Source organism: Ochlerotatus camptorhynchus, unplaced genomic scaffold, assembly GCF_037179485.1.
Source record: "Ochlerotatus camptorhynchus isolate MF236.1 unplaced genomic scaffold, CSIRO-AGI_Acam_v1.1 ptg000041l, whole genome shotgun sequence".
NCBI classification, from domain to species: domain Eukaryota; kingdom Metazoa; phylum Arthropoda; class Insecta; order Diptera; family Culicidae; genus Ochlerotatus; species Ochlerotatus camptorhynchus.
In genome coordinates, this window is record NW_027040532.1 from 893,691 (window position 1) to 906,889 (window position 13,199).

Sequence of the window (13,199 nt, forward strand, 5' to 3'; positions counted from 1 at the left end):
CACACACCTTCTGTTCTGATACCACGTTTTCACTTGAGTTTCTGACAAATTCAAAGCGTCTGCCACATCGCTCCGGTCTGCTACTGATAGATATTTTTGACATCTGTAAGTTAGTAAATCGTGAACATTTGGTTATTACACCGTGATATGCATCTCGTACCTCCGCGAAATATTAATTAAGATTTGTTTATTTAGTTCATAACACAACAAATAACGATAACTCATCCACTTTCCGTTAGATAATATATGCTATTGAAGCTATTCTTTTATTACTTCAATAAATGTAAATGTTAATAGCCGAAACAAACAATAATTCTAGATAGAGCTGGAATTAGGGCGTAACAGCTTTTGTAAACAATGGCTTTTCTCGATGATTTCTCGAAAGACATAACTCTCCCTGGCAAATCAACATTACCATCGAATAGGGGAAGACTTCTCCTACCCGATGGATATGATGATTTGTGTAGGCGTGCCTTGAGTTGCTAGAAATCAACGAGAGAAGTCATTGTTTACAAAAGCTGTTACGCCCTAATTCCTGCTCTATCTAGAATTTTCACTTTTGTCATCCCCAATCCCTTAAAAATTTCTGGAAATCATGAAGGGAGAAGTCATGTAATTTGTGTTTTTCTATGCTGCAAAAAAATGTAACACGTTTGATCGCTTGCTCATAATCTGTATGATGTTTTATTGCTATATACATAATTTTTGATTTTGATTTTTTTTATTTTGCGAGACAGAAGGGGGTTTTATGAAGGCCAAATCTCAAGTCTCAAGGCCATATTCCAGAACGTGAGTGGATCATGATGATTACGTCAAACTATAATGTCTAAATTAAATGAACCACACGCCCCACACAACTCCTAAAACGGCTTCGATATTGGGGCTGACTAAAAGTAAATTGGTACGCACAGAAAGACCTGTAGTTCGTGATTCAATAAGTTTAAAAAAAATCCATTAATGGTTGCTTTACAGTCTTCTCTTCTCCTCTTCTCATTCGCATTTCAAGCTTATTGCTTAGTGCATATTAGCTTATTGCGTGCTCTCAACTTAGTGTTTTACTAACTGCACTTCCACAGTTATTAATTGAGAGCTTTCGATGCCAATACGAATGCATGAATTTGAATATTGTGTGGCAAGCACAATGATACTCTATCGATGCCCAGGGAAGTCTAGAAAATAACCATACCGAATAGATGCCCTCGACCGGGAATCGAACCCGCCGCCTCCGGCTTGGTATTACCGTGCCTTTACTGACTAGGATATAAGGTCCCAGCTTTACAGTACTTTTTTTTTTTAAACTTCAAAGTTACAGCATTAGATGGTTACATATCTCCAGTTCGCACGAAATCTCGAACCATCCTCTTGATGGATCAGCACCCGCACAGTGGAAACGGACACGGAATCAGCGCATTTCTTCCATTTGGCCCGCATTTGCTGGATGAAATTCCGGGAAATTCGCAAGATTTATTAGCTACCACTTTTCAAGCTCTGAAATTATCAGACGGTACCTCTATTTATGCTTTTAGATTAGCTTTGAAAGTCCATCCTACTTGGAAAATTATGCCATAGAACGGTTTATAAAATCGCAGATTTTTTGCTGATAGGGGTGAGACGATTCGCTGCCAGACTGTTGAGCAGTTCAGTCGATTTGAATTCTCTCTAGTTTCGTTCGTTCGTTCGCAAGTCGAATTAGCTCCGCGTTCGCTGACCCAGCCATGGGTAAGAAATCGCGCGGTAACGCGAGTGCCGGTTTACCGGGAAAACAGACTCTCCCAGGAGACGGCGCGACCACCGAGCCAGCCCAGAAGAAGCAGAAGAAAACCCCATTGCCCATCCCGACAGGCGTTGCGGACCCGCAGCCGGGGCCTCCCGGAACTAAACGACCCAGACCTGAAGACAGCAGCGCCACCGTATCAGCAGCAAAAAAGCTGCTGAGCAACAATCCGTTCTCCGCCCTGCAGAACGGAGCGCAGCCGCAGTCGGACCCTGAGACGGTGCCGAAAAAAGTTAAGTTGCCACCCTTCTATGTGAAGGGCTTCCCTCCCGGGCTATGGGAGCAGCTGGATTTCTACATTAAGCAGGGCCTTCGCTGCACCATTCAACGGTGCACGGAAGGCTACAAACTGATGGTCCCGGCCGAAAAACACTTCAACGCAGTTCAGGCCCTCTTGGACAGAATGAAGCTGGAGTACTTCTCCCACGACATCGAGGCCACCAAGCCGCTGAAAGTGGTGCTGCGCGGGCTCCACGACATGGACACCACCACCTTAATGGACGAGATTAAGGCGAACGGCCTCAAGCCGGTCGAAGTCCACAAGATGACCCGCAGCAAGGCCATCAAGTATCGTGACCAGCTCTACCTGGTCCATCTGGAGAAGAACTCCACAACCGTGAAGGATCTCCAGACGACACGCACACTGTTCCACATCGTAGTGAAGTGGGAGCGGTATAAACCCACCCACCGTGGCGTCACTCAGTGCTCGAACTGCCTATTGTTCGGGCACGGCACCAGGAATTGCCGCATGGCCAGCCGCTGCATCAAATGCGGCAAAAACCACAAGATCGACAACTGCGACAGCATCGAGGAAGCCACTCCCACATGCGCCAACTGCGGTGAAGCCCACAAGGTCACGAGGGGCGGCTCGTTCAGAACCTGGACGACCGTTCCAGACCATTCTGGAAGGTTGCCAAGGTGCTGAAGTCTCACCCCAAGCCCATTCCACCACTTAGAGTCAATGACGAACGGCTTATCACCAACGAAGAGAAGGCCAATGCAATTGGGGAGCACATTGCCCAGTCGCATTTGCTTGGCTCTACAATCCCAAGTCCACTCGAGAACCAGGTTGTGCAGTGCGTCCAGACGTTAGATGCCTCCCCTTGTGCCGTCCCTCCAGAAGAACGGATTACAGAGGAACAAATTTGCTCAGCGCTGAAATATAGTAAAAACATGAAGGCTCCCGGGTTTGACGGAATATTCAACCTAGAGTTGAAAAATCTCAGCGCGAGGGTGCACTCGCTGCTGGCTGCCATCCTCAACAGATGCTTGGAGCTGCACTACTTTCCAAGCATCTGGAAGGTGGCAAAAATCATCCCGATCCGCAAACCTGGGAAAGACCCTTCACTAGCGTCAAGCTACAGACCGATTAGCCTGCTCTCAGCGCTGAGCAAGCTGTTCGAAAAATTGATCCTCAGCCGACTAAACAAGTTTGTGGAGGAACATGACATTCTTCTTCCGGAACAGTTCGGGTTCATTCCTCGTCGAACGTTCGACAGAGCAAGTTTGCTTACGCTACTCTCCCGCCGCCGCAAAAGTGTTTTTCGGAAAAAAGTGGATTTTTTTTCTCTCCCCGATCGGAGTTTTTTTTACACCTTCAGGTGTGCAGTGTCACAGGCGGACATAAACGTTCCCCGGAGGAAGCAACCATCTCAGCCGAGTCTGAAGATTGGATTGTCCAACGGTAAAACTATCAACCACCACCTAGACATCGCATCATACGGCATCAAAACGTCATCACCCGTATACACCGTACAACGAAGCAGCAGAACTGCAGATACGGTCTATACAGACCGGACGGTGCCCTTTGTGCTAAGCCACGTGCTGCAACAATAGAGCGATCATCTCTGCTTCATCGCACAGTGGAGTTTGTAAACGCGCCATCCCGGCATATAGAGATAAGTTAATTTTTTTCTCAGCCTAATTCTTTTTTTTTTTTTTTTGTAAATATTTTTTTTTTTTTTGGTTTTTGATTTGCTAATATTAAGTAATCCCCCTGCAGCGTTGAATTTCCTTTCTTACAAATTATTATTTTTATTATTATTCATTATCTTATTTAGTTTTTTTTTGCACATATTTTATTTTATTTTTATTTTTTTAACACTGAGCAATTCACTCACAGTGTTGACTTCCTTTTCTTGTTGTTTCCTTTCCAATTTCAATCCATATATTTGAAATTTGTGGAAAATATAAACATTTAATAACTAAGATTGCAACCAATTCCGTTGCGGTGGTATCTTAAGTCACCGCAATGGATGATACAAATAAAGGCGGGGGTCTGTCGCTTGACATCTCTGATGATGAGTCAATAAAGTCTCCCTCATTTGAAAAGCTTGATAGCTCTGAGGAAATGGATACCCTCGAAGAGCACCTTGATCAAACCAGCAGCAAGAACACTGGAGCCTATCCAAAAGTGAAATCTCTACCACAGCCCCCTTCTCCTCCATCGCCGCCTTGTCCACCATCGCCGCCTTGTCCTTATGTGCCCTCTACTCCACTCCTTCCCCCGAAAATATCAGCGACCCCCCGCCACAAGGCTTACCCTGATGACTCGAAAGGTCCGTGGGTTGTTTTCTTCCGGCCCAAACAAAAACCTTTGAATATTTCTCGGATTTCGAAGGATCTGACAAAACATTTTTCGGCCGTAACCGATATCTTTAAGGTGACGCCAAACAAACTGCGCGTTACCGTTGATAACCTGAAACAGGCAAACCGAATTGTTGCCTGTGAGCTTTTTTCGATCGAATATCGAGTCTACGTCCCCAGTTGTGACGTAGAAATTGAAGGAGTGGTCACCGATTCGAGTCTGACTTGTGAGGATTTCCTGCAAGTCGAATCTTTCGGCATTTTCAAAAACCGTGCCCTTCCGAAAGTCAAGATACTGGACTGCATTCAACTGCAGTCAGTGTCGCACATAGGCACAAACAAAAAGTATACCCTCTCAGATTCGTTTCGTGTGACCTTTTCAGGATCGGCATTACCTGACTACGTCACAATTGGGAAGGTTCGACTACCTGTACGCTTGTTTGTACCGAGGGTAATGAATTGCTTGAAATGCAAACAACTAGGTCACACCGCGGACTTTTGTTCCAACAAACCGCGGTGCGATCAATGTGGGGAGGAGCATACGGAGGGTCCTTGTCATGCTACACCAATATGCGTTTACTGTAAGGATGCTCCGCATGCTCTGAGTGATTGCCCGAAGTACAAACAGCAGGGAGAAAAACTAAAGCGGTCCTTGCAAGCTCGCTCTAAGCGCTCGTTAGCAGAAATTTTGAAAACGACCGCTTCATCTTCCCAAACCACCCCAAAAAGCAACAACACATTCCACCTCCTGCCAGATGATGATCAGGGCTCTGACTCAGAGGTTGGTGAGAGTAGTCCTTTTGTCTTTAACGGCAACACAAGGAAGCGGTCCAAAACAAACGTCACCCAAAAACCTCGTAAGGCCTCTCGTACGGACTCTCAACCTACCTTGACAAATTTAAGAGGTAGCGGAAATGTAGCAAAACCCCCACCACCGGGATTTCAAGTTTGTAATTTTAACAAAGACTTTCCGCCACTTCCGGGATCATCTAAAACCCCAGATATCCCAGTTTTTCAGCCAGAAAATCAGCTAAATAACCAGCAAGAACATGATGCCATGTTCACGTTTTCTGGAATTGTGGAGAGCATCTTCAATATATTCAACGTCTCTGACTCAACTAGGAACATTATTAATTTAGTGCTTCCATTTGTGAAAACTCTTTTGAAGCAACTAGCTTCTAGGTGGTCCTTCCTTGCATCGATCATATCTTTTGATGGATAATTTTCCGAATGAGGTCGGAGATATGATCTCTCTTCTTCAGTGGAACTGCAGAAGTCTTATACCGAAACTTGACGCATTCAAATTTTTAGTTCACAACTCACTTTGTGACGCATTTGCTCTTTGTGAAACATGGCTTTCTTCAGACACCGATCTCCCTTTCCACGATTTTAACATTATTCGCCTTGATCGAGCAGATTCGTATGGAGGGGTGCTTCTCGGGATTAATAAGCTCCATTCCTTTTATAGAATCGATCTGCCTTCCGTGACAGGCATTGAAGTTGTCGCATGTCAGGTAAATATTCGAGGTAAAAGCCTCAGTATTGCCTCAGTATATTTTCCTCCGAGAACTGCGATTTCTCGCCAAGGTCTCTCAGATATCTGCTCAGTTTTATCTGAGCCTCGGTTGATCTTAGGAGATTTTAACTCTCACGGTACAGGCTGGGGGGAACTGTACGACGACAACCGCTCAACCTTGATATACGACATGTGCGACATCTTCAAAATGACAATTCTGAACACCGGGGAAGCAACACGAGTAGCCAAACCTCCAGCAAGAGTAAGCAGATTAGACCTCTCACTTTGTTCGAGTTCACTATCGTTGGATTGCTCGTGGAAAGTAATCCAAGATCCCTACGGTAGTGATCATTTGCCAATCAAAATTTCTATTACCAATGGTTCATCTTCCACTCGCTCGGTTGACATCGCGTACGACCTCACGAAAAACATCGACTGGAAAAAATTTGCGGCCACGGTTCTCGGTGGTATTGAATCGGTTGAGATACTCCCTCCGCTGGTTGAGTACTCCTTTTTATCGCGACTTATCGTTGACTGCGCTCTTCAAGCACAGACGAAACGCGTTCCGGGTGTTTCCATTCGCAGACGACCTCTCACTACGTGGTGGGATAAGGATTGCACCAACGCGAACAGCGAGAAGTCCGCCGCGTTTAAACGCTTCCGCAAACACGGTAAGGTCGGGGATTTCGAGCGGTACACCGACCTCGAGAAAACTTTCAAGGGCTTGATTAAAGCCAAGAAACGCGGTTACTGGCGTCGGTTCGTCGATGGTTTGTCGCGAGAGACTTCCATGAGAACACTCTGGAATGTCGGCAGGAGAATGCGAAACGCGTCATCACCGGTCAACGAAGACAAGGAGTACTCAGACAGTTGGATATTCAGCTTCGCGCGGAAAGTTTGCCCGGATTCGGTGCCGGTTCAAACCAACGTTCGTGATCGTCCGTCGGGTAATAACGAAATAGATTCTCCGTTTTCGATGGTGGAATTCTCACTTGCTCTCCTCTCATGTAACAACTCAGCTCCAGGAATGGATAGAATCAAGTTTAACTTGCTCAAAAATCTCCCAGATGTCGCGAAGAGACGCTTGTTGAACTTATTCAATCAATTTCTGGAGCACAACATTGTTCCGGATGATTGGAGGCAAGTAAGAGTTATCGCCATTCGAAAACCCGGTAAACCAGCGTCGGATTATAACTCGTACCGTCCCATCGCGATGCTGTCCTGTATACGGAAATTGTTGGAGAAAATGATTCTTTTTCGTCTAGACAAATGGGTCGAGTCGAATGGTTTACTTTCAGATACGCAATTTGGATTTCGGAGAGGCAAAGGAACGAGCGACTGTCTTGCGTTGCTTTCAACTGAAATTCAACTGGCCTATGCGCAAAAACAGCAAATGGGTTCAGTTTTCTTGGACATTAAGGGGGCTTTTGATTCTGTTTGTATCGATGTCCTTTCGGATAAACTCCACGATAGTGGGCTTTCACCAATTATGAACAACTATTTGAGCCACTTGTTGTCTGAGAAATATATGAGCTTTTCTCATGGAAACTCGGCAACTTCACGAATTAGTTACATGGGTCTCCCCCAGGGCTCATGTTTAAGCCCCCTTCTTTATAATTTTTATGTCAAAGACATTGATGGTTGTCTTGATGAAAATTGCTCGCTAAGGCAGCTTGCAGATGACGGCGTTGTGTCTGTTATAGGGCCAAGTGCACCGGACCTGCAAGGACCATTGCAAGATACCTTAGACAACTTGTCTACTTGGGCTTTGAAGCTGGGTATCGAATTCTCTCCGGAGAAAACTGAGTTGGTTGTTTTTTCTAGGAAGCACCATCCTGCACAGTTACAGCTTCAGCTAATGGGTAAAACAATCACTCAAAGTATTTCTTTTAAGTATTTAGGTGTCTGGTTCGATTCCAAATGCACATGGGGAAAACATATTGCGTATCTGAAACAAAAATGCCAGCAAAGAATTAATTTTCTTCGTACAATTACTGGAACTTGGTGGGGAGCACACCCGGAAGATCTGATCAGGTTGTATCGAACAACCATCTTGTCGGTTCTAGAGTACGGTAGCTTCTGCTTTCAATCCGCGGCAAAAACACATATCTTGAAGCTGCAACGGGTTCAATACCGTTGCCTCCGAATCGCGCTTGGCTGTATGCACTCGACGCATACGATGAGCCTCGAAGTACTCGCGGGTGTTCTCCCACTGACAGATCGTTTCGCGGAACTGTCCTTCCGGTTTCTTATCCGTTGTGAAGTAATGAACCCATTGGTAATAGAAAATTTTGAGAAGCTACTCGACAGAAATCCTCAAACAAGATTCATGAGTTTGTACTATGAGTACATGACGCTGGAGGTTGGTCCTTCTTCATTAATCTCCAATCGTGATTGCTTTCAAGCCTTCTATAGTTCCTCTGTAAATTTTGATCTGACCATGATGCAAGAAATCCATGGAATACCAGATCACCATCGGTCGATGGTTGTTCCCTCAATTTTCGCAATAAAGTACCACCATGTAAGTAACTATAAAAGATTTTTCACAGATGGGTCAACCATAAATGCTTCCACTGGATTTGGTGTATTTAATCAATTTCATAGCGCCTCTTATAAACTGCAGAAACCATGCTCAGTATACGTTGCGGAACTCGCAGCTATATTTTACGCAGTAGAGCGAATTGCCTCACTACCGTCTGACCATTATTTTATTTTTACGGATAGTCTTAGCTCATTGGAGGCTATTCGTTCAATGAGGCCGATGAAGCACTCCTCGTATTTCCTGCCTGAAATACGATCTAAACTGAGTGCTTTATCTAACTGCTCCTATACTATCACCTTAGCTTGGGTCCCATCTCATTGCTCAATTCCGGGTAATGAGAAAGCGGACTCATTGGCTAAGGTGGGCGCTATGGAAGGCGATATTTTTGAGCGACAAATCGCCTTCAACGAATTTTTCTCCATTGCTCGTCAGCAAGTCCTCATCAGTTGGCAACAAAAATGGAATGATGGTGAATTGGGAAGATGGTTACATTCTATTCTCCCTCAGGTGTCGAACAAGCCATGGTTCAAAGGGTTGGACATGAGCCGCGACTTTATACGCGTTATATCAAGGCTTATGTCCAATCACTGCTCGTTAGACTCGCATTTCTATCGAATTGGGCTCTCAGGCAGCAATTTATGTGCGTGTGGCAGTGGTTATCACGATATCGAGCACGTTGTTTGGTCATGTACCTTACACCGTGTTGCCAGATCTGAGTTATCCATATCCCTCAGGGCCCGAGGAAAACAACCCGCGATACCCGTTAGAGATGTCTTGGCGAGCCGAGACCTCGACTATTTGAATTTAATTTATGTGTTTTTAAAACGGATAGATTTGAGGATTTAGTAGTTAGTGTCATCTTGTGTTCTCCCAAGTTGTTAGTTGCCCATCGGTGTACCCCCATGTTTGTCTTTTTCATCAGAGTGTCGCCTAGTTCGAGATCAAGAGCACATTGCTCTCCAAACCTTGTGTTCACAATCCCTACCCTGCCATCCATTTGTTACAATTTGTTACCCCTAACCTCGAGATAGCCGCGAGTAATCGGCCTCCGCTTTACTAACGTTAGTTTTAAGTAATTTTGTTATTTAAACAATGAATATCGGCTCCGCAAAGCTACAGCAAATGAGCCTGGAAAAATAAACGAATTATAAAAAAAAAAAAAAAACAGTTCGGGTTCCGTAAGGGGCATTCCACCAATCATCAGCTAGTGCGGGTGATGAATAACATCCGGAGTAACAAAGCTGTATCCAAGTCCACAGCCATGGCCTTGTTAGACGTCGAAAAGGCGTTTGACAATGTCTGGCACGACGGACTTATATACAAGCTTTGTAACTCCAACTTTCCACCATACCTTGTGAAAATCACCCGTAACTATCTCCAGCAAAGGTCGTTCAGGGTGTCGTTGAATAGTTCCCTTTCGGGACAATTTCCGATCCCAGCAGGTGTTCCGCAAGGGAGTCTGCTGGGACCACTGCTTTACAGCATCTACACGTCGGACATCCCTCCTCTAGGAGACGGTTGCGTGTTCTTTCTGTTTGCAGATGACACCGCGATAGCCGTCAAGGGTAGGATGCCTCGTGAAATTACGAACAAGCTCCAACGATGCCTTGACACCTTTACTGATTATGCCACCACGTGGAAAATCAAAATCAACGCCTCGAAAACCCAAGCGATCATGTTCCTTCACAGACAATCATTAAAACTTAAACCGTCTCCCTCCTGTATCGTAATAATGGATGGTACAAGGGTCGAGTGGTCCACTGATGTTACTTATCTCGGGATGTTGTTCGATGAGAAGCTCCTGTTCCGCTCGCACATAGAGAAAACCCTAGTTAAGTGCTCCGCCTTGGTTAGGTGTTTGTATCCGCTCATTTGCCGCAGATCCCGCCTCTCAAGGCAAAACAAACTGGCTGTTTACAAACAGATCATAGCCCCCGCGATCTTCTATGCCGCCCCGGTGTGGGAATCGTGCGCTCAGACCCACAGGAACAAAATCCAGGTTGCACAGAATAGAGTGTTGAGGATGATCCTAGATCGTCCATTCGACACAAGAATAGCAGACCTCCATCAAGAGGCAGAAATTCCCAAAGTAGATTCCAAAATTGATGATATGACAACTAAATTTATTCAAAAATGCAATCTTTCTGAACATGCTTTAATAAGCAATTTGTACATAGTAGGTTAAGTGTATATAGTAGAGTAGGTTAGTTTTAAGCTGTAAATAGTAGTATTAAGTAGTTTCTCTTCAAATTCTAAAAACAAAACAAACCAATCCCACCAAGGTGGTCGACCGTGTACTAAGTCTAGGACTAATTCTGTAAAACAAATTTTGAATTTTGCCCATACCTAAAGATGAAGAAAGCAATTAAATCACTTAGTAAAAATTTATATGGTAATCGTCCAAGTTAAACTAAAATAAAGATCATTTAAACTAAAAACTAAAAATAAACTGATAGGGGTGAGGCATAGCAAGCCGTTCGATTGCATAATTTTCCAAGTAGGAGGGACTTACAATGCTTATCTCTTAGCAGTACCGTCGAGTTTTTTTTAGTACTAGGTACTGAAATTCGGCAGTGAGCGTTCAAAAGGGCCTACCCTCAACATCTTCATTCTGCATCATACCGTTGTGCAGTATAGTCGGTTGTTTGATTCGCTCGCTCAGTGCCAGTGATTTTAATAGTGCTACGCGTTTGTTCACGTGTTCGGTCGTTTCGGTGCATCGCGTGTGATGTCGAAGCGGAAGAAGAAGACAGGCTCGAACCAGGGTTAGAACCCTGCAACCCAGTCTAACGCTGCCCAAGGCGGCAAAAAGACGAAGAGAGACGCATCCGACCGTGGAAGTGTCCATACCCCAATGAATAGTGGTCCCCAGGATAACGCCACTGCAATCAACGGTAGTGACGTCGGTGATTTCGGCGAGTCCGTTGAAAACTTGGCCAAGGGCGGCCAGAACGGTCCGAAAGTGAAACTCCCACCTCTGGTGGTGAAGTCAGTACCACTCGACAAGCTGGCTCAAGAGATGGCATCCCTTGGTGTCGCTGCCGAGTACAAGCTGTGCGGGATTCAAATCAAATCAAATCAAATCAGATTGACCGCCCACGGTTGCTGCTCTGTTATTACCAGATCAGCTGCAATTACACAGAGAACCAACAGATGATGTTTGGGACTAACATTCATCCTCAATGTGTAAGAACTGAAGATCTAATATTTAGCAATACCAGCGCCGGCCGTGTCCGAATGCAGGTCAACTAGGGAATGGGAAGGAATGTGTTGACGTGGTACTCGCTGTGAAGGAAACCGAGAAATCCTCTGCGCTTCCACGAGAAATCACTGGGATGTTTGGATGTGGGGAAAGGTTGCACGCACACGCAGGGATCGTTTTTTGGTAGAGCGATTATAATACATAAACACACACACACACACACACGCGCGCGCACTCATCCGATTTCTATTTTTAGATCAGGACCCACACTGTGGTAAGTGATGCGATCGGTGTTAAAGAAGAATTTGTTTTCATTAAAATCTAGTGGGTATAGAATAAGGCAAAGTGAAAAATTGCAAGGAAGGGGACGGGCCTGGGACTGAACTCCCGACCTTCTGCTCAGTAAGCAGAAACGGTAACCACTGAGCTACCGAGCCTCGTCTACAAGCTGTGCGGGATTGGCACAAAAATCATCCTCCACACCAAAGCGGACTACAACAAAGCTTTGGCTTCGCTGAAGAATTCCAAAGTGGAATTTTTCACACACGACATCCCGGGCGACAAGCCATTTAAGGTAGTCATCCGAGGCCTTCCGAATTTCGATACGAAGGTGATCGAAGCTGAAATTAAAGACCGGTACAAGCTGGCGCCATCGCCGTCTTTCGGATCAAGAGGAGGAACGAAAGCCAGAGGAAGTACCAGGATTGCCTTTTCCTGGTACACTTCAAAAAGGGGACGGTGACGCTTAATGCGTTGCAAGCAATCCGCTCGCTCTTCAACGTCATCATCCGTTGGGAGTCCTACCGTGGTGGTCGCCGCGATGTAACGCAGTGTCAGCGCTGCCTCAACTTCGGACACGGCACCCGAAATTGCAACATCAACCCACGCTGCAGCTTCTGCACCAAGGACCATGCCTCCTCCGACTGCCCAGATGACAGTCCTGAGGTTATCAAGTGTGTCAACTGTGGTGGTGCTCATCAGGGCTCTGACAGGCAGTGCCCCAAACGCGAGGAATTCAAGCGTATCCGAAAGGATGCATCGACCTCCAACCAACCAGGACGTAAGAAAAATAAGTCCCCGGCTTTCGGGCCAGGCGATTTTCCGCCGTTTCGAACCAACCAACAACCGCGAGTGCAACCCGCTCCCCAAAACCAACGCCCAGTGAACAAATTCCACTCCCCCTGGATCCTGGAGAACACCGCCATCGCTAGAAGGTGGACGAGTGTTGGAACATATTCGTTCATGTTACAAGCGCTTTCCGCAAATGCACCAACAAGAACGAACAGTTCGAAACTATCGTGAAACTGGCTATGCATTATGGCGTCTAAACCACTATGCATAGTCACATGGAACGCTTGCTCCTTAAGAGCAAAAAACATCGAGCTTGCGGACTTCCTCCGCAAGCATACCATCGACGTGGGCCTCCTCACCGAGACTCACCTCAAGTCCGGCGACAGTTGCTGGTTACCGGACCACAACATCATTCGGCTTGATCGTACCAGCTCCAGGGGGGAGGGGGGGTGTTGCGATCATCGTCAAAAAAGGGATAAAATACCGCAGTCTGTCCCATATCCGCACC

General features: G+C 45.7%; 1 protein-coding gene across 1 annotated transcript in view; it reads right to left on the bottom strand.

The window, feature by feature from the left end:
- The window catches only part of LOC135713495 (homeobox protein koza), a 43,413-nt gene that overhangs the window by 512 nt on the left and 29,702 nt on the right, over positions 1 to 13,199 (bottom strand). The window contains exon 3 of the mRNA XM_065236623.1: positions 8 to 103. Within this exon, the coding sequence (XP_065092695.1) occupies positions 8 to 103 (96 nt within the window). The remainder of the gene's footprint in view (positions 1 to 7; positions 104 to 13,199) is intronic.